Below are 27,190 nucleotides of genomic sequence, written 5' to 3' on the forward strand. Positions count from 1 at the left end.
TTCCCAGCTACAGCCCTGGAGCACTGCTTTGTTTCAGGTGAAGGGAATGTTGCTTCTCCAGGTGTCACGACTGTTTTGGGGTGCAAAGAACAGAAGGACCAGATCCAAAAGGGGGCATTTCCTTTCCAAGAGGCTACCCAGGGGCTCCAGCCACTGGATTCTGCCTACATCTCAGTGGCCAGAACTGGACCTTACCACTACTCCTAGGGGAAGCAATGTCTAGGGGGAGGCAGGAGGATTTTACAGTGGACGCTTTGCCTCTTTGAGCCAAATCAGAGGAGACTGGGGGGGACACCAACTGTGTCTGCCTGAGCTTGGACTTCTTTTTGGACTATGGACTTCTTTTTTGGTAATCTGTATCTTTTCTGCTCTTTTGTCAACACTGACCAGATTTTCTTTCTGGAAATGAACCTCCTCCCAGGATAGAAGTTCCTGATGTTCTGCCTTCTTGAAACCAAAGAAGGGACGAGCCCAAGATGGAAAAGAGTTGTATGTTTATTCTAAGGCCTGGTCAAAATGACTGGTTATCTCCTGCTACTCAGAACCCTGGAATTGCCCAATTTCTGTTCTTTTTACATTGGGTTTTCCAGTCTTCTCCTAGATTCAGTGAGCCAAAGCCTCTGCTCCCTCTTCCTGGAGCAGAAGCGCCCTTTCCCCCACCCCCGCCTCCTCTCCACCTCCCCCCACCCCGACCCCCAGCCCCCAGCTCTCCAGCTCTTCACTAGAAGCTCATCCTAGCAATCAAGTAGGTTGGCACTTTAGGTCATTGCCTGTATGTCTGTGCCCTCCCCTGCCTCCACTCTTTTGACTGTAAGCTACTTGAGGGCAGGGATGGGTTGAATTCACTTTCAGGTCTAACACCTAGCACGGTGATTAGCGTGTGGGGTCTCTTGATACGTGCTTATTATAGCCGCAGCAACGTACTGGGAACTATTACAGAACAGACAAAGCAGGAGGCAAGAGTCTTGGCTATGGAGAGATTCCTGACCGTGTCTCCAGAACTTTTCCAGAATCCTACTAGCTGTACAGACTTAGTGACTCCTTATTCTTCAGTAAGTTTTTTTTTTAGAGATTTTATTAATTTATTTGATAGAGAGAGACACAGCAAGAGAGGGAACACTAGCGGAAGGAGTGGGAGAGGGAGAGGGAGAAGCAGGCTTCCCGCAGAGCAGGGAGCCCGATGCGGGGCTCGATCCCAGGACACTGGGATCATGACCTGAGCCGAAGGCAGACGCTTAACGACTGAGCCACCCAGGCGCCCTCTTCAGTAAGTTTGACTCCTGGAGTCACCCTCCCCTCTGTATCACAACAAATTCTCCTCCCGCTCCTCCCCTCCTTTGTTGTCATCTTTACCTTCATCATCATCATCATCATCATCATCATCATCGTAGACTTATATTAAACATTTACTATGTGCCAGGCCTGTTCTAAGTGTGAGGTAAGAGGATGCGCCTCTTGCCCAAGATTATAGCTAAATCAGGGCAGGGTTAGGACGCAAACTCAAGTCAGTTTGACCCAAAACCTGTGTTTTTGACTCCTCCTTCTCTCAGCTGCAAAGGAGCGTCTCTAACTTCTCTAGCCACGCTCCACTTTAAAATCCTCCCATGAGCTCTGCAGGGCCAGCTGGGTGGTGCACACAGACCCGTGAGCCCGAGGACGGCGCTCCCGCCCCTCAGCGCAGAGCCATCCTTCACCCCGCCCTGCCTCTGTTCCACGTGACTCGCCTGAGGTTCTGACCCAACCACCTGCCCCGCGCACCAGGCATGCGCTGGGTGTGCGCGCCGCGTTCTCGCTGCCCACAAACGCCCTCCCCCGATGTGCTTATAGAAATCATACCCTTCACTTAAGATCTCTGTCAAGTGGTAGAGGCACGTGAAATCCTCCTGGATTCATGCTCCCTTTCAAAGTTAGGCTTCTCTCTTTTCTAACCCTGCACAGAATGTCTTGCTTTCCTCTTGGGTCTAAGGAAGCCATGCAGGGGAGGGACCAGGGCCTGGGGAACAGACACGCTGTTGGAACCCCTTACTAGCTTGGTGAATTTGGGCAAGTTACTTGGCCTGAGTCTCTTGGTATCTGTAAAAAGGAGATAATAGTATATACTTTGAGACTATGAGACACTTTTCATAAAAGGTCTCATGCCCTTGCCCACCTCACCCCTTCTGCTACCTCTGCCACCCACCCTCTCTCTGAGGCCAACTTCCTAAGCAGCCCCCAGTCCTGACTTTCTCTTATCTTCCAGAGAATAGATCATCTTGATGATAATGGCATTAAGAAATGACACCCCCGACTGTTAATCACTTCTGTCTCCTTTGCGAGGGCACTCATTGACCTCAGAGTAATTTCCTGGCCTCCTGATATCTTGGTGTCTCAGTGGCTGGTGAGAAGCACCCTGGACATGATTGTCTGCCCCACTGAGGGTGGAAATCCTATCTTGATGGCCTTGCCACTGGTTTATCGGTAAGTCTGATAAAGGGCATTACAGACCCTATGTGGAGGGGGGGGGATGACCTGGGTTTAGTTATGGGGCTTTCCCTGATTCACTGTGTGCTTACATCAAAGTTCTGCCCCCTCTGGCCTCAGTTTCCCATCTGTACAAGGGGACGGAGGGACTCAATTCCTAAGCAGTGTCTACCTTGATCAACTCATTAGGGTCTGTCCATCCGTTTCAGGGGACAATGCCTGGCTTTAGAGGCCCCATGGCTTTGGAGGAGGGGTGATGATTGGTGGTGGAGGGGTGATGAACTAGAGGAGTCCAGGATGTGTGTGGGGGTGGGTGGGGGGACTATGACCAATTCGGGGGTCTGCTAAGGGACATCTACTTAATGACAGTTCCTGGGAATTCAGTACCACTTTGAATTCTTGAAGATACTCTAGATAGCCTTTGTATATCACTCTAAAGGCAAGCAGTTGATATTCATTGAGTATCTACTGTGTACCTATGTGATACTGATAGGAACTTTACATTTACATTTATATTTTTTATATGGATAGTTGAGTTACTCAAATATTTTATCTCAGCACAGAATGATCTTTGGTCCAAACAGCCTTTCTTATTTTAATTTTTATATTATCAATATTATTTTTCTTCCCTGCACCCTCACTCCACTCTCCCATCCTCCCCACACCCATCCTAAAAATGTGTGTATATTTTTGAACATGTGTAGGGTTTATGAATGGGTAAGCTTTTAATTTTTATATATGGTGCTGTGATAGGTATCTCAGACAGTTTCTTCTTCCTTCACTCAACATTTTAAGAGTCTATCCAAGTCATTGGGTAGCCTTCTAAGTTGACATTTCTCACCGCTACATGAGATCTCAGTGTGGAACACCACTTTGTAGTCTTCATTCCCCTAGGGACTGCAAATATATCATCCCTAATTTCCCTAAATTCCCAGAAGCAGTGATGCAAGTCTTTCCTGCTAGGGTACTCAGCCTTTTCCCAATGCTTTCTAAAGGCGGACACTTGTTGCTGATGGACATAGTTTTAGGGGCCTGCATAGTGTGGCTATTCATCACATGGGATTATGTACTACATTGTATCATGAAGATCGTATCAGTTTGGTGCTAGTAAGTTATTGGTGACCCTCTTACGCTTGCTAAATTTCCCCTTTTTTAATAGATCAGGAGCAGACCTCAGGCTAACATATTTTCAGGCGGCACACTCTAGCTGAAATTTAATTAAAATGTAATTTAAAAAATGTATTTATTTAAATGGCTTCTTCTATTTTTAATAAGCAACTCTGGTTTTCTACTTAAAGAAATGACATTCCGTATTTAATAGAATCTAAAATGTGGCTGATTATAAAAACAACATTATTATATATTCCATTAAGAAAGGAAAATAGGGGGTCCTGGGTGGCTCAGACGGTTGAGCGTCTGCCTTCGGCTCGGGTCATGGTCCCGGGGTCCTGGGATCGAGCCCCCACATGGGGTTCCCTGCTGAGCAGGGAGGCTTCTTCTCCCTTTCCCTCTGCATGCCGCTCCCCTTGCTTGTGCTCTCTCCCTGTCTAATAAAAAAATAAAAAATCTTAAAAAAAAAAGAAAGGAAAATAATTCTACTAATTAAACCATCATATATCACTCAGGGTAAGAAATATGCCTGCTTTCAAAGATGTTAAAATGTGAACAAACGTGCATCCACTTTTGTTTCCTTTAGCAAATAAAGTTATTTAAGCAAAGAAGAGAATTGATTGAATGAAAAAAATAGTTAATAAGTGACAATAGCCATGGTAAGTGAATTTTGTAGAAAGGAGGATGCAGATGCAGGAGTGACTGGAGTCTGGGAAACAATGAATTGTTAATCCCCAAGCAGACTCTGCTGAGTGCTGAGCCTGACGCGGGGCTGGATCCCAGGATCCTGAGATCATGACTTGAACCGATGTTAAGAGCTGGTCACTTAACCAGCTGAGCCACCCAGGCGCCCCTCTTTCTCTCTCTTTTTAAATTTTTTTAATTAAAAAAAACTTTTTAAAATATTTTTTATTTATTTAAGAGAGAGAGCATAAGCAGGGTGAGGGGCAGAGGGAGAAGCCGGCTCCCTGCTGAGCAGGGAGCCCGATGTGGGGCTCCATCCCAAGACCCGGGGATCATGACCTGAGTGAGCCGAAGGCAGATGCTTAACCAACTGAGCCACCCAGGCGCCCTGCTTTCTCTCTCTCTTTTTAAAATTAAACTTCTATTTTGAGATAATTATAAATTCACTATTGTAAGAAATGCTGATATAGAGAGATTCAGGAGATGTGCGGCATTACTGGATTTACCACTTTCTCCCATTAGTAACACCTTGTAAAACCGAAGTCCTGAATCACAACCAGGACGCTGACATTGATATAATCAAGATGCAGAACATTTCCATAATCTGTTGCCCGCCTGTGTTGCCCTTTTAATAGACACCACTCACCTCCCCATCCCATTCCTGACTCCTGGCAACTCCTGGCGAAACTTCTGTTTTGCATTTCCATAATTGTGTTGTTTCAAAAATGTTACATAAGTGGAATCATACAGTATGTAACATTTTGAGTTTTTTTTTTTTCCACTCAGTTTAATTCTCTGGAGATTCCTGCAAGTTGTTCAATGGATCAGTAGTCTGTCTCTCTCTGTTACTGAGTTCCATGGTCTGGATGGACCACAGTTTAACCATTCACCTAGTGAAGGACATCTGCATTCTTCCCAGTTTCTGGCTATGACAAAGCTTCTATGAAGAACATTGCAGGTTTTTGTGTAAACATAGTCTTCATTTTTTTTAAGATTTTATTTATTTATTTGACAGAGAGAGACACAGCAAGAGAGGGAACATAAGCAGGGGGAGTGGGAGAGGGAGAAGCAGGCTTCCCGCCGAGCAGGGAGCCTGATGTAGGGCTCGATCCCAGGACCCTGAGATCATGATCTGAGCCGAAGGCAGACGCTTAACGACTGAGCCACCCAGGCGCCCCATCTTCATTTTTTTTTAAAAGATTTTATTTATTTATTTATTTTGAGAGAGATTGTGTGCAAGCATGAGCTGGGGGAGCAGCAGAGGGAGAGGAAGAGGGAGAGAAGCAGATTCCTGAGCGGGACCCTGATATTATGACCTGAGCTGAAATCAAGAGTCAGACTCTTAACCAGCTGAGCCACCCAGGTGCCCTCATAAGTCTTCATTTTTGAGGGATAAATGCCGAAGAGAGCAATTGCTGGGTTGTATGGCAGTTGCATGTTTATTTCGTAAAAGAAACTGCCAAACTGTTTTCCCTGACCACCAATGTCCACCTGACCCAAATTCTCTGCATCCTCACTAACATTTGGTTTTGTCACTAATTTTTATTTTGACCAGTTTGATAGATGTGTAGATATATCTCACTGTGGTTTTAATTTACTTTCCCCTAATGGCTAATGATGTTGAGCATCCTTTTCGTATGCTTGGTTGTTGTCTGTATAACCCTCTTTGGTGAAATTCTGCCTTTTTTAAGAAAAAATTCTTGAATTGTCTTTCATTCTTCCCCAGTATCCTTTCTTTTAAAAAGATAAAATTGTCCTGAAATAATTGTAGATTCATGTGCAATTGCAAGAACTGATACAGAGATCAACAATAAAAAGATGAATAATGCAAGCCGTGGGCAAAAGATTTGAATAGGCATTTCTCCTAAGAGAATACACAAAATAAATGGGCAAGATGCACATGAAAAGATGTGCAACTTCATTAACCATCAGGGAAATACAAATTAAATCCACAATGAAATAGCACTTCACACGTCCTAGGGTGGTTATAATAAAGAAAAAGACACAAGATAGCAAGTGTTGGTGAGGATGTGGAGAAATCAAAACCCTCGTACACTGCTGGTGGGAATGTAAAATGGTGCAGCTGTTTTGGAAAACAGTCTGGCAGTTTGTCAAAAGGTTAAACATAGAGTTACCATATGATTCAGCAATTCCATTCCTAGGTATATACTCAAGAGAATTGAAAACATTTGTCCACACAAAAACCTGTACATGAATATTCCCACTAGCATTATCCCTACTAGCCCCAAAATGGAAACAACCCCAAATGTCCATCAACGGATGAACAGATAAAGAAAATGTAGTCTATCCATGCAATAGAATCTTGTTCATCAAAAAAAAAGGAAATGAAATATTGATGCATAAATGCTAAGTGAAAGAAGCCAGTCACAAAGGACCACCTACAGTTGATTTCAATTACAAGAAATATCCAAAACGGGCCGCTCTATAGAGAAAAGAAAGTAGATTAGTAGTTGCCTAGAGTTTGGGTCATGCGGGTATTAAGAGATGACCGATAAAGGGAGCAGAGTTTCTTGTTTGGGATAATTAAAATGTTTTAAAAATATTGTGACGAATGTACAAGTTTGTCCCATGGAACGGTACACTTTACGCGAAGAAATTGTGTGGTCTGTGAATTGTATCTCAATAAACTTGTTTCTGTTCTTTTTAAAAAATTTTTTTTAAAGATTTTATTTATTTGAGAGAGAGAGCCCATGAGAGAGGGGAGGGTCAGAGGGAGAAGCAGACTCCCCGCCGAGCAGGGACCCTGATGCGGGACTCGATCCTGGGACTCCAGGATCATGACCTGAGCTGAAGGCAGTCGCTTAACCAACTGAGCCACCTAGGCGCCCCACCACGGATGTTATTTAGATTTCCCCAATTTTACTTGTACTCATCTGTGTGTGTGTGTGTGTGTGTGTGTGTGTGTGTGTGTTCTACACATTTTATCACATGTGTAGATTTGTGTATCCACTGTCACGGTCAAGACACCGAAGGGAATATTGCCTTTAAAGCCGGGGTCACCCTAGATTCTGTCTGAAGTTGTGCTCCAAAGACCTTTAGTTTGCCCTCCCTGTTACTAACCCAAAGCAAGGAAGCTTGCCTCCAAGCATCTCCTCCTTGCTTGTCAAAGGACAAGAGTCACAGAAGGCCATGAATTCTCACCCACACTGGAAGAATGGAAGGTTGGGATCACGGGCACCATTCATCTAGATTCTAGAATCACCCACACTTCTGAAAGAGTAGGAAATGATCTTACCAAAAGGAAGAATGTGAATTCTGGAAGGGGGGTACGCCTCCGTGTCTTCACTCCCCGCTTTCTCCTCCCACCAATTTCAAAAGCCATCTACCTCCCAGGCCTGGTGGGTAACTTGTCAGCGCTTTCGGAGATCCGGTATTTATCGGCTTGCCCCTAGCAAACGCTGTCAGGGAGAGGACTGGCAATGATTCATCTGTACTAATCCCTGTGTTTTCATCAGCCTTGGGCTGCTCGAGGGGACAGCCCCGGACGCTCTTCCACATCATCATCACTTTGGTTTCTCTCAAAATGTTTGCTCAGAAAAAGCCCAGAGTTTGGCCTCGGTTCTTTCTGGGCTTCCAGGGGGATTTCCCGTCCTTCTCGGACTCCAAGGGTGAATTTGCTAGAAGGTTTGCTTCTTACCTGGCAGGGCAGAAGGTGAAGTCTGGCTTCTGCATGGATTGTTGTTGTTGTTACTGTTGCTTTTAATCAAAGACAAGCTTGTTATGATCACATCAGTTGGGACAAAGAGCTGTGGGAAGACGTAGCTGGTAACTGCTCTCTGTCAACTGTGGTCCCACTGCCCCCAAATCGCCGGGCCTGTCACGGCTGACCACCTGCTAGTTCCAGCTCTCCCCTCCACCTGGATTTTATGACTCAGCCATGATTTGACATCTAGAACGTAGCTTATGCAGATCTGCTCCGTACAACCCTAACTGTGGCCCGCGAACACGGACTTCATTATCTGACCTCCACCCTTGCAAAGCCCCGAACTCTGACACTCACAATCTCTGTTAAACTTCACACTGTGACTGGATGTATCTCCAAAACTGAGTACTACTACTAATTATAATATCTTGATTAGTTGAGCAACTTTGTGAGACAGATAGAAGCTCAGAGATGCCAAAAACTTGTCCAAGATCACACACTGTAATGGCGATAAAAATTTATAAAAACAAAGGTAAATTTCTCCCCTTTAGCCATGGTTTCCTTGCAACCCCCTACTTCCTTCCAGTTCATTATCCCAGAGGACAGGTACTTGACCTCCTCAGTAAGACCACAGCCTTGCAAACTGGACCTTATGGAGAAGAAAAGGATGACCAGTAGGCTGGAGATTCAAGGAGGAGTTGACATTGAAGCTTGAGACTGAAGGTAGTCTGCTGATAGAATTCCCTCTTCCCTGAGGGAGGTCAGTCTTTGCCTTAAGGCCTTCACCTGATTAGATGCAGCTCACCCACATTACGGAGAGCAATCTGCTTCAGTGAAAGTCTAAATGTTAATCTTACCTGAAAAGTACCTTCACAGCAACATCTGGACTTGTTTGATCAAATATCTGAGTACTGTGGTCAAGCCACATTGACACATACAATTAACCATCACAGCAGCCAAGGGTTTTATGGAAAGAAGACTGGGAGGGAAGGAGAGAGGACTGAAACATCCTATGGGGGTATTTGGCCAAGAAAAGAAAAGCACTTTCGATAAATGAAAGAAACATCCAGAACAGAAGGTCGTTCTTGCTTCCACTCTCTGCTTGGGGAGCTACCCAGCAGAGCCACCTTGCAGGACATGATACCATCAGGGCAGCCATCTCAAAATAATCATGGCAGTGTAGTGCCTGTGAGGCCCGGGGAGGCTTATAGGGTTAGCCCTCTCCAGCTGCCTTTGGTTCCCGTGTGCTGCAGACAGCTGGGTGCCAGTTAGAAGGTCCATTGTATCAGGACCTTCTAACCAGTTCTGTACAGAAGGCTGCAGAGATAACAAACCATGTGGGCTGAAGCTGAATTGGATTCACTGCCAGGCCTCAGAAAGGTCTAGAGGAGGTGGCCCTGAATTAGCCAGGGAGCACCCAGACTTTGCCCAAGCAGAAAGAGACACAGACACACACACACACACACACACACACAGCAGACCTCAAGTTTCACTGGTTGCAGACTGGAGATGCAAGCTCTAGGAGGTCAGTCTGCATTTAGGTGGATCAAGGGTGTTGCTTCTGAAACCAGCATTGAACTGGCTTTGTGCCTGCAGCCCCAGGGTTGCCCTTCCATCCTGAGGTTGCATAAGCCACGCCCAGGCGCCATCTTGGAGAGGAGTGAGGGATGGCAGGCAGAGAAGCATGACTTAGAGATTGGATCTGTTTCCCCCAGAGAGTCTGAGAAGTTCCTAAAGAGTCTACTTAAACTATTGGCTGAAATGAAGTATAAATTACATAGAATTTAAAGTCCACCTTATACCTGTTAGCTAGCATGAGGAACTAGCTTCATGAGAGACAGCAGTAGATTTCAGAATTGATGTGTGATTACAATTGTGAGCTTGTTATATCAGTAAGTGGTAAATCCAGGCATGAGGACCAGCTCTTCATTTCTCCAAACCAGAGTTTCATGCTGACTCCCAAACAGTGTCACCATGATCAACTGACCCTCTCCATGAACCTCTGCGACCACGGGCCAACTCCTGCCAGGCTTGATCTTGTCTCCTGGCCACCCCCTTCTAGTGTGGACTTACTCTGAGGTCAGCTTAGACTAACTGAGGGAAGGACATTTTCATCATGCTTAGTATAACCCACTGCTATATTCTGGTTACTTTTATTTTGATAAATTTAAAAAAATACAGAAAGGTATAAAGAATAATATCACACATATTAACACTATCCAAAGCAACAAATAAATGCTAAGGTTTATCATATTTGTTTCTAGTTTTGTTTTTTTTAATGTGAGCAAACCATTACAGATGAAATTACTGTCCCCTTTGACCTTTACCCCTAGACCCATTTCCTTCCTACCTTCCCCAGAAGCTACCAGGTTCATGAGTTTGATGTGGATTCTTCTAGTCCATTAAAAAAAACAAAAAAAAAACCCAAAAAACTTTTATACATACAATTGCACACATCTGTGAAAAATACAGAATATTTGGTGTGTGGTTTTAAAATCCAACCAAAGGGTACCCAAATTATATATAATCTGATAACTACATTTTCCACTCAATCTGAATGAGACTCCATGGTATTGATTTATGTGCTGCATTTTATTTGCTCTTTTATTGATGGACATTTAATTTTTTTTTCTACTTTTTAAATTTGTAACCAAAATTTCAGTGGGCCTCTCTGTACATGTTTCCATGGGCACCCATGGATGTCTCTCTAGGGCATGTTCTAGAAGGGGTGGTGCTGGCTTTCTTATACATGTGTGAGGTAGTTATCACATTAGGGGATCAGTAACTTGTGTATGCATCTGTCTTTCCACCCAGACGTTGAACTCCTTGAGGTCAAAGGCTATGTTTTATTCATCTCAGCGCCTGACATGCCGTGTTGAGAGAAATGATTAGATGCATGAATGAAAGAAATGCTTCCATCCCTCCCCCTGCTTTCCCAAACCAGCTTCCCCCTCACCCTAGCATGATGACGATAAAGGGAACTCCCTGCCACAGCTTACAATGTCTGTTGCTTGCATTGTCTCATTTAATTACCACAACTTTGTGAGAAATGCCGCTTCACCGGTGATAACACGGAGACTTGGAGAAGTGAGCTCCTGCCAACGCACAGTCATTAGGAGTAAAGGCAAGATTTGAAACAAGGTCTTTCCAAATCAGAGCCTGTGGCCTCTCCATTCCCTCTGGCTACCTCTCAAACAATGGGATGGGCTCATAATGGAAAGAGTCTGATGTTTTGCCTTCACAAACATGATATCTGCCTCAACAATTCTCTCCTTTTTCACAAAATCTTTGTTCCCTTAGAGTCTGGGGAAATCACTGTCATTAATTATCCCACAGCTTTGAGTAATTAACCCCTTTCTTTCTCTCTCGGGCCTTGAATGCACATGTTAGAATCCTGAAGTGTGAGCGGTTGCTTTGGTATCTCTGAGGGCAACCCCACAGTTCTCCAGATGGGAAAGCGAGACCAAAAACTGAGGAAATGTGCTCAAGGTGACATAGCAAATTAGAAATCCAGCTGAGGTCAGTACCAGGTTTTCTGTGACTGGGTCTGGTGCCCTTTGATCTGGCTTTTGGATTATCTGATGAGGCTGGCTCTTCTCCACCAGGGAGGAGACCTGGGTGGTGCTCAGCTCTGCTGCCTCGCTGATTTCAAGGGCACTGGGCAAGGACTGGGGCCAGGAACAGACATCACGTAAACCAAAGAATGTGCGGTCAGTGAAGTCCAGCTTGGGAAAGCACCAGATGGAAGCTCCAGATGATGCTGAATCCACCGGACTGAGGTCAGAGGAGAAAACCGCCTTGACCGCAGAGGGACTCTATGAGCCAAGGTTAGCTGACTGCTGTCTCCATGAGCTCCCTGGCAGAATGCTATAAAAATGCATTGCTTGCTCACGTCATGGAACACTGCCACGGGTGGATTTGATCTCTGCTCTGTGTGGTTGTTCAGGGAATCAGGTTCCTTCCACCTTTGGACTCTTTCCTCTTCAACACACAGCCTGCAAAGGCAGTGTCCAAGGTGACTAGGGAACCAGGGGGGAGGCAGGGCCACTCAGGAGCAGAGCTCTGGCTGGAGCAGGCATTCCTGACCCGAGGCCAGTGGCTGGTATTTCTACCGCACTGTCCTGTCTCTCAACGTCTCTGATCCTGTTTGCTCCTCTCTGGAATCGGAGTCATATGGCCTGCTCTGCCCATCCTTGGTATCGTGATTTCAAAGGAGTGGAGTATGTTTTATAAATGGGAGCGTGGCCGGTAGAGGTAAGCATGGCTCTAAGTTCTTTTCTAAATGACAGAAAACTAAGCATTCTGCCCACCTCAACCTGGAGTCCTTTCCCTTTGGGCCCTGAAAGTAGGTGACATGCCTAAGAAACGCTGTACACGAATGGAAGGGCAGCTACAGTGTGACCCCAGAGGACATGGTCACTGTCACTATGAGTCTGAGGCACAGGGGGCATCTCTCCCCAGGCAGTGCTGGTGAACCCAGGCTATGCGTGCGTTCTGATGCCTCTCCCAGCTCCTCCAGCCTGCAGTCCTCAGGCTTACATCTGCAAGGTCAGTTGTTGACCTTGAGCCTGGACTGCAGCACCGTTGGATCTCCGCAGGGTAGTTGGTTGGCCGAGGCCTGCAATTTGGAATCCAAGAACTCTGGATTCAAGTCTTGGTTCGAGTGCCCAGTGAGCTCACTTTCCTCATCTATAAAATGGGGAGAATGACTTATATGGTTGTTTTAAGAACGGAATGAGCTCATTATGAAAGCTGCTTAGCAGGTTGAAAATAGGCAGCACTCAGGAAAGCTGCGGTTATTTTCATGCGAAATCCAATGTGCTAGTGATGCGTTCTGGGCACTGGCAGAAGGGTTGAATCAGACCTTCACCTCGTGACCTCCCTGGTGGCCCCATTTTGGTGAGCGGCCTTTTGCATCAGTGTCCCTGCCCATCCCAATCCTTTCCCTGAATCTTCGCTGGCTTAGTGGAGGCCCAAAGACTCCATCTAGCCCTGGTGAGGCCAGATCCCCGCCACCACTGCCACCCCAAGGCCTGTTGGCAGGATTCCCGGGCTAGGCTCCACCATCTTGACTGCGCAGACAATGGAGTCTGAAATCTAAAGCTTTTCCATGGCCTGTTCACCCTCTGGCTCATACTAACCTCACTGAGATGATCTTATACCACACTCCCGATTCTCACTGTAACTATGATGCGTTTCTGTCTCGGCCCGATGCGTTTCTGTCTCGGCCCATCAGGCCTAAAGCGGAGCCTGAGGCAAGAGCTTGGGAGATGACCCCCGGATGCAGGAGTGCGGGGCGAGAGCAGGGTGAGTCAGGGAGGAGGGATGGCCAACGTGGGCTTTGCTGCTCGGTTCCCGCTGTGGACAACCGTGGCTTAGTCCCGCTGGGGCCCCTGTGAGAAGGCATGCCAAACGTGTGTCCTTCTGTGAAAGGAGAGGGTCCTGGGGCATTCATCTGGTCATTCATTCCTGTCCTTCTTCGGTGGAGGGTCCCCAGGCCTGCCCCACCTCCCACTTGGAAAATGTCCTTGTGTGAGATGGGAGTGGCTTCCCAGGCTCTGAGGAAAGGCCCGAGTCAGAGAAGGGGAGATGCTGAGAGGCTTGCTTGCAGGAGAGCCCGTGGCCTGCAGCTGCGCTGACGTCAGGGACCAGGGAAGGCCCTGGAATGTCTGCTGAGGCCATGTCCCTTAGCAAGAGGTTTCCCATGCCCGGGCTTTTTGCACTAACAGTCACCCTGTGCCATCCCGAAGGGCGAGGTGCCAATGTCACCTTCCTAGCTGAAGGAGCCTCCCTGTGGTCCCTCCTTCCCAAGACCCCATGATATGTTTCTTTCCATGAACCTTCTCTGGCAGCCTGGCCAGTGTAGCGTAAAGCCTCCCAGCTCGTGCATGTGTCCTGGTGTTGGGATCAGTTCAAACAAGACCCGTATGGGACCCGGGCGGGGCTCATTACAGAGAAAGCGGGTCAAATGTCCACGCCAGGCCAGGAAGCGGGCACCGAAGGCGTGCTAAAGCTTTGGTTGCTTGTCAGGTGTCGGGGTGGAAGGTGTCGGGGTCAGACACAGCAGGCAAGGCAAGCAACGAGCCGAGCGAACCAGGCCGCGAGACGGGGGCACTTCGGGGGAGTCAGCAGGTCCCTTGATTTCCGCAAACAGCATCAGGCAGGCAGGAGACTCTCCTGGGAACGGACGAGGTTCCCCTCCTGGTCCTGCTGGGCCATTTCAAGGGCGCTGCCGTGTATGTGGGTTCCACTCCTGCGGTGGCCATGTCGATGACGTCATTGAAGTTTGGGAGAAGGGGTGACTTCCATGCACACCCCCCCGAGGATGCATTTCCACCGGCTGCCGCTCACTCCAAAACCCTGGTGGCAATGGGATTCTGGGACTTGGAAAGAGGTTCTTTTTGGGGTTTGGTGCAAAGGCAGTGCAGCCTGCCATGACCCCTGGTATTCTGGAGACTCCGGAGTGCGGAGTGGCTGGGCAGTACTTCTGTGGACCACGGTTTTCCAAGCCACAGGTGAGAGCAGCCACTTCTCTCTGAGACCAGCTCGGCAGGACCGGCTGGGCTGCACACAGTGTGAGTCACCCTCCAGCCCGTGGGCAGGACCTGGGGCTGCAGGTTTTCCCTCCTCACGATCCCCGGCTCCATTCTCCACACTGGGGGCGAGGCGTTAGGTCGGAGGGAGCCGGGGGAGTGATGTGTCTGCCTTGCAGGCAGAGAAAACATTAGGGTGCTTGCCCTTTTACCCTAATGGGTCTTTTCTCCTTCCAACCCAGTTACAGCAATAAGTAACCTCTTGGCTTGCTTTGTTTCTACCGTCAGGTTCTGCCCCTCTTGAGAGTGGAATGTGAAAGGTGGAAGGAACATCGGATTTACTCCTGATCATGATAGTTGGTGCCGGCACTGTGTGGGCTGACTCCATCACCAGGATCTGTAGTGTAGTCATTAGATTCCGTCTGTCTTCCTGGCTCCCAGATTACGAGGTTCTGAATTAAATGTTCCATTTTCATTCTGATCACCTTCAATAAAGCACAACAGTGTGGTTTTGAAGTTCCCTAGCCTTCCCGTGCCTCAGTTTCCTCCTCTGTGTAACGGGTACACCGATATCACTTACTTCATGGGATTTCAGGTACTGTTTTCAGACTAGGAAAGTCCAAATTGGGAATCTGTGTCCCATTTTATATCTTTGATATTCTTCTCGCTTACCCTTTTTTGTTTGTTTGTTTTTTTCAGAAAGACGTGTGGATTAAACAGAAAGCAAAATCAGACCGTTGGGACAAAAAAGAGAACAGAAACCAGTGGAAGAAACTAGAAGGAATAGATTCGCCACAGACCTGAGCCACGATGATTGGAGTAAGTGGGCAATGAGTTTGCCCTTACTGTCCTGGCAGCTAAGGCAGTGAGGGGACACATTGGGTGACATGCATTTCACTTCCTGATTGCAGCGTCAAATACACATTCATTTGCAGAAATAAATTCTTGGGTGCAGTGAGGGGGACTAGATGCAGTAAGAATTTCTTATGTGGTCCTCTAAGGATAAATGGCTTTGAGTATACTTTACCATGTCTGTATGTTCAGTTTTACTAACGAGAAGCTGCTAAAGGTGTGAATCTTCTGTGAATCCTCTGGAAGGTCCGGGGACTTTGCCTTTAGCAGCTGAATGTCTAAGAGGAAATCATGGTGAAAATGAAAGACAAATGCGAGTGTTAGCTCTCTCTCCCAATTAGCAGAGATACACTTAATTTTGGATTTCCTTCTCTCCTTCTGCCCCAAACTCTTCCATGGGGCAGTCACCTGACCCAAGGCACATGACCTCACCTGTCTATGCCTCCTCCTCAATTAACTGAGTTCATTCATATTAGTTCCAAGTATTGATCAGCCAGGCAAATGTTTACTGATTATTTCCTTTGTGTGAAGGTGGGTCCTAGGGAGTAGAAGGGGCATGCGATTTTGCTGAGCACCTACTATATGCCAGACACTTTCTGGGACACTCTATTCCTTTATTTTATTTTACCTTTTATTATTTTTTTATTTAAATTCCATTAGCCAACATATAATACCTCATTAGTTTCTGGTGTAGTGTTCAGTGATTCATCAGTTGTGCATAACACCCAGTGCTCGTCACATCACGTGCCCTCCTTAATGCCCATCACCCGGCTCCCCCATGCCCTCACCCACCTCCCCTTCTGCAACCCTCAGTTTGTTTTCTGGGACATGTTATACGCATCATGGCATTTATTGAAACCATACAAGGTAGTTACTATCATTTCTGATTTATAGATGAAAACATTTCAAGCTCCGAGAAGTTCTACAGCTCCACCAAGGTCACAGTACTAGTTCTGTAGCAGAGCCAAAGATTGAAACCACCAATCAGTTGATTGATTCATTCATCGATTTAGCATAGCGCTATCTTCCTTGCCGGGGGCTGCAGCTCCAGAGCTGGCTAAGAGCTGATTCTGGTTCCAGCACACCCAGAGTCTGGTTGGGGAGGCACTCTCCCGCCTCCGTGTCTAGTGGTCTTGTTATAATCAATCTCCAGCCTCACCATGAAACGCATGAATCATACGATGTACATGAAGTCACTTACATCCCCCTTGAATGCTCTCAGCATTTAGATTAAGTGGGAAGAAAGGGTTAAGCGGGAGTGATATTGGGGGCCAAATGATAACATGAGATCCCTGTTTGCACTTAAAATCTCCTTCCCAGAGACTACTGCTTTGCGCGAGCCTCCTGGAACTTCCTAAGCGAAGTTAGGAAGGGGAATCTGACCCCCAGCAATCTCCTGCAGTCAATATCCCTGCCAAGGAGGCGCTGAGATTCTCCGGCAGTGGGTCATGGTTGCAGCTGCAGGTTTCTCTTTCTGTAAGGAGCTTGCTTCCAAGAAACTCTTTAAACCTTGAATTTTTAGGAGATTTAGGGTTTTGCCAACTTGCAAGTGTGGCTCCTCCCCGGCGCGTTCCCCAGAGGAAGGGCTTTGAGAACAGTGAATACTGTGTTTATCTCCTGTCTCCCCGAGGGGCTGCCTTCTTTCAATAAATCTGTGTTTTGTGGTCTCTTAACTTTGTCATAATGGGCATTCCTTTTGCTGCATTTGAGACTCAGGCCGGAGGCTGAAAACCTGGAGCAGAAGCTTTTCGACAGCTTGGATGAGACAACTAACTGAGCCAGAGGGGAGAATAAGTCCATTTTGGGTCTGGAAGGGACCTTACAATGCTACTTTATTGAATATGTGAACCTCAAGACCTAGGACCCCTCCAGGGTCAGGAGCTTGCTGCTTCTCCGATGGCTTGTCTGTTCCCTGGATGGTTTTGGTCGCGACAAGCTCTTTTCTTACTTGGGTGCCTTTTGTCCCCGTGTAGATTTCACCAGGGGACCCTAGTTCTTCCTTCTGTCACCCAATAGGATGAGTCTGCTTTCTCTCATCCAGGACGTGCCTGCAGAGATTCTGAGACCAAGGAGATGTCCCTGCTCATTATCCCATGTTTTCTCTTGAAAGACACGGTGTTTTCACAGTCTCTTCACAATCCGATTGTCTAAGTGAGCGCCATTCTAAGGATAGAATAAGACGAATTAGACATCTATTAAGTGAGGGCAACTCTCTTTCATCCTGGGCCTGGTTGTGACCTGAGAGCCATTCCTAAGAACTTGCAGGCAGTTATTGTGAGTTGATATCTCAATAAAGAGGTCTTGATTGTGCAGCTACTATGCTCCCGCGCTTTGCGCTGCGGATGCGGTGTTGGACACAGCAGAACAAGCCAGGCTCTCGTGCAGCTTAAAGCCTGCTCTGGATCCAGCCCTGTGCTGCACTCAGATGAGAGTGCTGCCTTAGGACTGGGCTTTTGGGGGGAGACAGATGTTTTTTCCAACCCAAACTCTGATGCTCCCCTGCAGGGTATCCAGGTGGAGTGCGGTCCTCAACCTCTGCTGAGCTGGGTCTACTGTGTAGACCAGACCCCTCTTACCCACCTGGGGCCTGCTCCACCCTCTCCTCTGCTCACTGCTTAGAAGGCGTTTATTGTCAGGAGATAGAGATACTTCTTTTTGGAGAAGCTCTTGAACCCACAACTAGGTGAATTTCATTTATGATGCTTCTACCATCCCTGGAAAACTACTCTGTCTCTGTCTTTGTCTCTGCCTCTGCCTCTGTCTCTGTCTCTTTCTGTCTCTGTCTCTCTATCTCTGTCTCTCTCTCCCTTTTTCTCTCTGTCTCTGTCTGTCTCCCTATTATTTCAGTAAATCTTTAAACTCATGTAAATAAAAGGGTCGACAGGTCGCTAATTTTACATACTTCCCATCAACCCTTGTGAAATGATGGTTCTCAGTGTGGTGGTGGTGAGGAGGGTGCAGAGCCTCTGTCCAAAGTTGAGAGGATACCCTCCAAGGGACCACATGTGTGGAAAGTTCCTGGACAAGCAACTTTGGTTGGATACGCACGATGCTCTGCTTTTCAAATGCCTGATATTTTTGGTGATTTCCATTTAAATATCCTGCTGGATTTCTCCCTCCTTGGCTGTGAGACAGTCTCAGCCCCTAGCCTGTCCCTCCCTAGGAGAGGCTGCTGCCTGGGGCTCTCAACAGAGCAATTCCTCTGCTGTTTCTTTAAACCACATGCCAGGTTCTGACCTACTGTGGTAATGATGTGGGTGAGCAGGAACTGGATTTGAATCCATACTGGTTGCATGACAACTTAGAGAAAAATCACTTATCTGAGTTTGTTTCCTCTTAAAATGATGATCTGGGGACAGAGCGGACCCTCCATGAGTTAAACAGAAAATAAGGTGAGGCGGATACGGCCTGCTTGCCTCTCTTCCTAGGTCTGGTCATGTATTCGGTTGACACATAAGGACCGGGAGACCACAGAACGGGCTCTGTGCGAGGTGCTGGAGATACAGCAGGGGGCAAACACATATAAAGTCCCTATTGTCACGGAGCTTAATTTCTAGAAATCATACAACTAAGTAAGTAAAGCAGCAGTGAGTCAGGTGGAAATATGAGCTCTGGAGAAAGAGAAGAGTACGGGGGATGGGGGGGCTTGTGTGCGTATGCAGAGGTTTGCACATGTGGAGGGCATGTGTGTGTGTTCAGGTGGGGTGTTGAGGGAGAGTCTCATGGAGCGGACGACATTGGGAAGTTGCCTGAAGGAAGTGAGAAAGCCGGCTGTGTGCGTGTGTACCTGTGTGTGTGTGTGCTCGTGTGCAAGAGCATTCCAGGGAAAGGCTCTGCAGTCGGAGAGCGCTGGGTTTGAAGAACGGCCGGCGGGCGGCGCACCTGGATCGTCATGAAATGGGGCTGGCGTTCGGAGCAGTATTGATGGACAGATAGATCACTCCGGGCTTCCAAGGCCACTGTCACGTCTCGGGCTTTGCTCTAAGCCAGAAGGCAAGCTTGGAGGGTTTGCGACAGCGGAATGAAATGACGTGACTCAGCATTTTAAGAGGATCGCTCTACACCTCTTTGGGGGTATAGACTGACTCAAGGAGCTAAGCGTTGGGGATGCAGGATCACCGTCTGAGCCAGGCTTTTGAGGAGAGAAAGCCAAACAGTAGCAATGATAATAGGAAGTAGGTCCCATTTCCAGAGGGGCCTTGCTCTGTGCTGGAACGTTAAGCGGTAACAAAGGAGAAGTCCTGAGGCTGAAGGGCCAGGGACAAGCCAGAGGAACCAGCACAGGACAGTAGAAATTGTGGGGGCTTGCCCTTCACTCCCAACGATAAGGGATTCATAATGGAAAGTAAGTTAGTGAGGAGACATCACTACAATGGAGCTGTTGAACGTTCCGGAGAAGGGTGGTGGTCCTGCAGAATCTGCGTGGGGACTGGACATGTGGGCCCGAAGCCTTGCTTCCCTGCCCCCCACGTTCCTATTCCCCGCACCCTGGTGTACATTTGCAAGAGGTGATAAGCAAGAGGGTTTGTGGTTGTTGACATAAGGTTTTGTGCAGCCGAGGGGGAGACAAGAACAGAAGAGACAGCCTGCCATGCCCTGCTGCCTGTGCGCAGGATTTGAACCTCTTATGGAGCAGGGGATTGGAGTGAAGGTGGAGGTTTCCTTGGAGGTTTCTAGGAGCCTGGGTCTCCAGCCACCTGAAACATCGCTGGGAGCGCCTCATTGAGTGCCCTCCTAAAGCCGGGGGAGACTGCCATCTGCTGGCTGATGTGAGTATTTTACCCTGATGCTCAGCTTTGAACCACTGTCTTATCTGCTTCAGAGAGAAATGCATGGTTGGCACTTTCTCCAGGCCAGGTGCTGTCCATTTTTCTCTTTCAGATCATCACGACTTCTCATCAGGGTATATCTTCTTATTTCTAATGTTTAGGGATACTCAGAAAAATGAAGCTGCTCGACCAAGATCAGTCGGTAATTGGAAAACGGGATTCAAGCTCAGCTCTGACTGCAAAGACGATTACTTTAAAGAAGTTATAATCACATCGGCTTTGCAAACTGTAAAGTGTTATGAGGGAACCAGCTTATGGCGTGTGTTCCTCGTGTACCGAATGGAAGGATGGATAAAAGGAGTAAATATGCCGAGAGAGGCTCCTCCAGGCACTTGGCCTAAGGGGTCAGAAGATCTAAGATATCAGTCCTAGCTCTGGCACTTCAAGGTCAAGTGAACCTCAGAGAAGTCATTTCACTGCTCTCAAACAGTTCCTTTACCTGCAGCTGCAAAGGTACTGGGCTAACGTGGGAGCTGCTCATTTTGACTGAGTGTGTGTGTGTGCGTGCTTCTTTCTGTAACACACTGGAATCTATTTTCCAGTCTTGGTGAGGCTGAAGTGATTCTCAAGAGGAGAGCCTTTTCCTACTTCCTTCCCGAGCTTTAAATTCACTTGCGGTGCTGGCCGCGGAGGAAGGAGGACAAGGGGAGGGAGCCCTCTGCTGGCCACGAGTATACCACACGCCCCCCGAATCCTGGCGGCGGGCACCTGTGAAGACGTACAGCATCCCACTGAGGACAGAGGACACGCTAGCAGGAGCAAATACCTTTCTAGTATGGGAGTGAGCCTTCCAAAGAGTAACGCTGATTTTGTCACTCCTGCCCTAAACACCATCAGCACCTCTCAGCTGCACTTACAGGACATAAAGCCTTCAGGGCAAGGCCCCCACCACCTTCACCCTTTGCCTTCTGCCACAGCCTCGCCTTGGCATTGATCCCATTCTAACCACAGTAACCTCCAAGGAGCTTCCCTGATTGCCACCCCCCCCATCCAAAGTCCAAGGAGCGATGCCTAGTACTATGGGACCCTGCAGCCATCCGGGTTCCTGGGGCTCATGGAGCCTTGACTCCAGCTCCGCACACCCCTACTGAGACTATGGAGCCGCACCTAGAAGACACCCCTGCAGGAGCTGAGAGCAGTTCCGGAACTGGGGTGCGGACGTGGAGCAGCTCTCTGGGACCCCAAGTCCTATGGGTTTTTCCTTCTAAACCTCTCTCAGAACTGTATGCCCCATCTCCATGACAACATACCTACTCAAACCCCATCACCTTTCCCCTGGGGCCCCCGAGGCACCTCCTGTCTTGCAGGCTGCAACACAAAGATGGTTTAGAGAAAAGATAGGATCATAATCCTTCCCTGCTTAGAATTCCTTAGCAGCTTCCCATTGCATTTAGGGAAAAAGATCAAAATCCTTATCCTGGACCAAAAGAACCGTCAAGACGGGATTCCTGGCTGGCTTTCTGCACAGCCGGGCCATTTCAGGGCCTCTAGAGATACTCTGCCCTCTGCTTCCCCTGCCTTCTTCCCTGATTAACGCTTACTTATCGTTTAGGTCACGATTCAGATGTTCTTTCTCAGGGAACCCTTCCCGGTCAGGGTCAGGTCCTCATTAGATATTCTTGTAGTGTGTCTCGGCTTTGCTTCCCAAGCATACCCTCAGGTGGCTTGTCCGATGTAGTGGCTGTCGCCAGCCTGCCCCTGGCATGGAAGCTGCTCGAGGGACCAGGGCCCATGGTTATCTTGTTCACCTAGTGCTGGGCCTATGGGGGGCATTCAGTACTGACTTTTAAACAGAAAGCGAAAAGAGAATCTTGGGGGAGAAGAGAGCCAATCAGCACAGCCCACAGGGGCCCCCACCCTGTTATGTGGAGTTGGCAAGGAATGGTGGGAAGAAGAATGGCGTGAGAGGGGCAGGCTGAGAAAGGGAGAAGGTGGGATGGATTGTCCCGAAGGACGGGGCTGTGTGGGCAGACACTGTGGTGGCCGTGGGGAAGCCAGTCTCTTAGGCTCTTGGATTTGCATTCCTTGTTCAAGGCTAGAAGTCCCTCTGCAGGTATCCAGTGGGCAGGGTTCGAGGTGTGTGCCCTGGCTCCCACGGGGAGGAGGAGGGAGTATTTTCCCCTGTGGCTTCCATGGTGGGAGGCCCGAGTGGAAAGAATGGGGTAAGGGCCAGCAGGCAGCGACAACAGGGGCGCCCGGAGAGTGGGCCTGTCTGTCAGGGTCCCCGGGAGAGGCAGGGGAGGAGAAACTGTTTCCAAAGGTGCAGGCAGGGAGGAGGAGAGCCTGAAGGGCTCGAGGGGGGGACAGTTACCTGACACCTGGATAGAGAGCTGAGTGGGCACGGTCAATGGACAGGTGCTGTGCCTCTGCTGGGAGGCAAACTGTCAGCCCCCCGTGATGCTACAGAGGTAGGGCTGGGGAATAAGGACCCTGACCCCCCCACCCCATCCCCCACTATCCCAGCACTTCCCATTCTGATAGCCAACCAGAAGCCTGAGGGCTTGGGGGTCCATTGGTATAATCCATGCAGGGTGGCCTTGAAGGGTACAAGCAGCGGGGAAGGGAGGGGAGCAGACGGAGGAAGGGCAAAGGGAAGACCAGACTCCCTGGAAATTCACTCTCAGTGGAGAGCTTCCCGGGAGAATGCAGTGGAGTAGAATTTCCAGGAGCCCTTTCAGGAGGGAGGAGGTTGTTTGAACAAAGCCAGAGCCAGCGACTGAAGGACATGTTTGAGGAACGTGAGCTCATGCTTTGACCAGGATGGGGGCAGCTTTGAGCGTCTCGGTGCGGGCCCTTCTGCCTGCCCATCCCCACATGGGGGCATCTGCAACCTTCCCAGCGCCCCGGGTTAAGGACTCCTGTTTGATGGGGAATTTGATTCTGGTGTGGCTTCTGGGAAGAACCTCACCTGCTTAGTTATAACTGCATTTGTGGGGAGGGGACAGCAGCGGGCCTCAGGGCCTCCCAGGGGAACCATCAGCAGCCAGATAAGCCTCCCACTTGAGGCTTGGTTGTTGCAGGAGCCCGTTTGCTCAGGTTTACACAGCAAGGCGAGTGTTGCTGTGGCGGAGGTGCAGAGGGTGAGTCTTATGATCTGGAACAGCCAATTGTGTATATGACGTGACAGCATTTATTAAAGCAAGATAAACTCAGCAGTGAAGGATCTGGCCCCAGCTGTAAATTCTTCTTGTCCTCACGTCTGAGCCATCACATTCCATTTGAATGAGGCCTATCAGTCCAAACATTTTCATTAAATAAGTCCCTTTGCTGAAAATCCCCTAGAGAATTAATTGGGAATTGCTCTCCCCCCACCCCCAACCCACCCTGTTTTCAAAGACAAATGTGTAGTGTGTGGTTCTAACTCAATATTTGCCAAGTACGAGCAGATCTGCTGTGCTGGGCAGTGAGGTCCCTCCACCACTAGATGCATTCAGGCCGAGGCTGGGGGACACGACAGGGGGGCTTCGAGTGGGGGAGGGGGAGAGCTTCCTAACAGACATTCTTTCTAGTTCTAAGATCTTGGGGTTGTAAGAAGCATCCAGCAGGACTTCCCCACACTCCATCATTTTGCAACTCACACATTTCCTCAGGGAAGGAGGGATTTTCATCAGGGTCCCGAGGGAGAGCAAGAACACTCGGGTTGAAATCAACACTTGAGTTGAAATCCTAGTTCTATGATTAATTGGGTGGGTAGCCTGTGGGCAAGTCATTGCAATTCTGTGAACCCCAGTCTGTCATATATAAAGTGATCGTAGAGACAGCTAACACTTATTGGCACTTACTCTACACCAGGAGCCGTGTTAAGGGCCTTATCTGGAAGATATTTATTTGTTTCTGCAGAAATGCTATGCAGTTAAGAAGTGCGAGTATCCCCACTTTATTGATTGGGAAACTGAGGTACAGAGAGATTAGGGCATAAAGGGATGGTGGAGTCAAGATTTGAACTCAGGTAGTCTGCCTCTGGGCATGTTAATCTTTGCTGGATAACAACGGTCTCCTCACCTATATCATGGAATTTCTAGAAGATGGGTATAAAAGCATCTTTGAAACCACACACTGTTAGTCTTGAAAATATTGAGCAAGAAGCTGAATCTCAAGTGGTAACCTTTTCCCAACCTCGTTTAGCTTTGTTCAAAAAAGTTCTTTCTTCTCTCCCAACTTGTAGGCCCCCTCCCTTCTTCCCCTCCTCCTCACTGTTCCTTCCGTTCCTTTCCAGCATTCCTCCCTCTGTTCAAATACGTTGCCTTTGGTGGAATTCAGGCTCAACAATGAAAGGCAAAAACAACAGACGGATTTAAAAGTACTTGTGCTTTTATTAAAAAAAAACAAAACAAAACATACAATCAGGTACTGTCCAGATGTGTTTCGGAAAGGAAGATCTCTTTAAAAATTCTTAGTTTTCATTGTCATTATTATTATATTAATAATATTAATCGTATCCTTAACATCGAAACAGTATTGCTTTTCTGGTTTTTGTTGCATGAAATGTAAAAAAAAGGGGCGGGGGACGGCCTCCCATGACGCACACCGAATCATTGCAGACAATAATAATGATACTTATACAGCTTTGTGTAAAATACAGCTGGTTCTAACACAAACTACCACTGTACAGCCTACCCCTCTCCCATTCCCAGAGCCACCCAAGAGAAGGACAACCACCGTGACACCATCACTGGAAGATGTGTGCTGATTCAAACAACAAGCAGACACCTGTGGAGACTGTTGTCTTTGGTGCGAAGGAAGTACTCGCAGAGTAGGTGGGGCCAGCGCTCCTGCCATCGGCCTGATGGTCCACGGTCAGCTTTAGCTCCTGCCAAATGCCCGGGTGTGGCTTGATGGTTGGATGGGTTTGTACTGAGACTTTGGTAAAATCTGCTTCTTCCTCTGGGCCCTACTCCTCTCCCACCCAGTTAGTCGTTCCTGGAATTTATGCTCGCTTGCGCCTGCCTTCGAGATTTCGGAAGTTGCTGGGTCTCAACTTCATCTCAGCAAACTGGATGGAATATTCGTGGCCCTTCCAATGGAACCAGTTAACGCCCTGTGAAAAAGAGAAGACCTCAGATAGGTTCCCACTAGGCAAGGTGCTCACTGACTGCTGCTTGGTCAACAGGAACAAAGGGAGTTCTGTTTGAACCTGACCATTTGGGTAGCTCACAGCTGTCTCTTGCCTATCTGTCTGTTGATCTGTGTAGTGAGAACTTGGAAAGAAGCTGGCTGAATCTGACTCGATTTTTTAAATTTCAGTCAGAAGCCACCTGTCCTTGCTTTGAGCTTTGAGCTGCCATCGTGAAACAACATGGTGGCTTGTGAAACTTGCCATCGGTAGGAACAGGTGCTGAATGAATTCAGGTCATGATTGGAGGTTACAGAACGGACTCGCTAGATGCAGGGGAGTCTCTAATTCCCACGGTTCCTATGGAGTATTTTAATAAGGGTTTGTCTGGAATGGCAGGAGGAACGCAGGCGGAACACAAATCTTACAACCTGACATATAGGATTAAATCTTAAGGCTCTTATACTTGAGACATAAATGGTCTTGAACCAGTCATCAAACCTTTGTGGGCCTCAGTTTCACCATCTTCCACCTCCCCCTTCGGGGTCTGATAGTGCCAACCTTGAAAGGATGCTGTGAGGATTAAATGAGTTTGTAAAGGAGTGATCATAGTGCTGGGCACATTGTAGGTGCGAAGTAAATACGACTCCCCTCATCTCCAATAGGGAAAAGTATCCTTGGAAATTTGGCCAACGATTTTTTTTTTTTTCTCAAGAAAAGATTATATTTGGGTCTGGGTCCCCTAATTCCCTGTTTGACTCTCCCACAGAGTCTACAGATGGTAGAGTCTGCTGTCGAAACCCACAAGGCCCCTTGCTCCACCAGGGCCTCAAGGGGGGGCCACTTCTGCAAGAGCTCCTAGGAGGCCACCACCTCATTCTCTGACCCCTCCTCTCTTCAAGCGGCGTGGGGCTGTGAGGGGACATGGAGGAGTTAGTGGCTGATAAAATGAGGCAAGAAAATAGAGACACTTTATAGGATTCTAATTGTCTGGCGTGCACCGATAGCGGGCAGTCTCCGAATGTGACGGGCAGCTGAGGTGTGAGAATGGCTGGCTCACCCCATGGGCAAATGTGTCTGTAACTACTCAGTGCTGGTGAAGTACTTGGTCCCTGCGCTGCCTTCCTCTGTCCCCCTGTCCTCCCTCGGACAGAGGCGCCCAGTGGGATGCAAGCCCTCCTCGTTCTATGCTGGGGACGGAGGCCAGAGAGGAAAAGTGACATCACCAAGTCCACACGGTAGCCGGAGCAGAGCCAGAGCTCAGATGGGCTCCCATAACTCCTCCATGGCCTTTCACGTCAGCCCACATTGGAGGGGAGGGGAATGGAAAAAGAAGTTTCCTGCTGGGCATGCACTTTTGTTTTTGTTTGTTTGTTTTCCAGAAGGACTTTATGTCACTCTGGTGGCAGGGGACGAGGAAAGAGAGGTGGTACAATAATGCTAGAGTGAAAGTGTCCTGGGGGCAACATCATAAGACACCCCACTTACGCCCCTGCGTCACCTAGACACCTCCACTTGAATCTGCTTTCCTTCTGGAGTTCAGACAAAGGCTCTGTCTGAGGAGAGCTTTCTGTGTTTGGAATCCACCTGACCAGTGGTCTCCCCGGGACATTCACGGGTTAGCATGTGCTGTCTCGAGGATTTCACCTGACCTGCAGTGTCCCCGAGGTTCCTCCTTGCCAGGAACAGATGTGACACCAGGTTCCGGAGGCTGCTGCCCCCTAGTCTCAGCCAGAACCAACGGGCTGGGGTGCCCGCCTGTCACCCGCGACTGGCTTCCCGAGCCCTGCCCCCGACCCTCGCACTTGGCTCACCTGACTGTGGTTGTTGTCCCCATACCTCCCCATCAGGTTGACACGATGACAGTTCTTGTACCAGAAAGCCCCCTTGTAGGACAGGGCGCAGTTGGTGATGGCTGAGTCCGTGTCCTTATCGAAGGTGGAGAAGGATCTGCCATTGTGGTAAGCCATGGAGTCACCTGCGGAGAAGAGATACAGATCTGAAG

At 48.4% G+C, this 27,190-nt stretch overlaps 1 protein-coding gene and 1 long non-coding RNA gene across 21 annotated transcripts in view; one reads left to right on the forward strand and one right to left on the reverse strand.

Moving 5' to 3' along the window:
- The window catches only part of LOC114212776 (uncharacterized), a 52,243-nt gene that overhangs the window by 23,375 nt on the left and 1,678 nt on the right, over positions 1–27,190 (forward strand). Inside the window, exons 2-5 of the long non-coding RNA XR_015766909.1 lie at positions 14,740–15,046; positions 15,151–15,270; positions 20,234–20,585; positions 24,767–27,146. This is a non-coding gene — a long non-coding RNA (uncharacterized LOC114212776). The remainder of the gene's footprint in view (positions 1–14,739; positions 15,047–15,150; positions 15,271–20,233; positions 20,586–24,766; positions 27,147–27,190) is intronic.
- TNC (tenascin C) overlaps positions 25,060–27,190 on the reverse strand; it is a 63,660-nt gene continuing 61,529 nt past the window's right edge. For all 20 annotated transcript variants that reach the window (XM_028107744.2, XM_088019202.1, XM_088019200.1 and 17 more), the window contains 2 exons: positions 27,000–27,163; positions 25,060–25,170 (listed from right to left, as the gene is read on the reverse strand). In XM_028107744.2, the coding sequence (XP_027963545.2) occupies positions 25,060–25,170; positions 27,000–27,163 (275 nt within the window). The remainder of the gene's footprint in view (positions 25,171–26,999; positions 27,164–27,190) is intronic.

This window comes from Eumetopias jubatus, unplaced genomic scaffold (genome assembly GCF_037043125.1).
Source record: "Eumetopias jubatus isolate StellerSeaLion01/CBP00866 unplaced genomic scaffold, mEumJub1_p1.0 scaffold_15, whole genome shotgun sequence".
Taxonomy (NCBI): domain Eukaryota; kingdom Metazoa; phylum Chordata; class Mammalia; order Carnivora; family Otariidae; genus Eumetopias; species Eumetopias jubatus.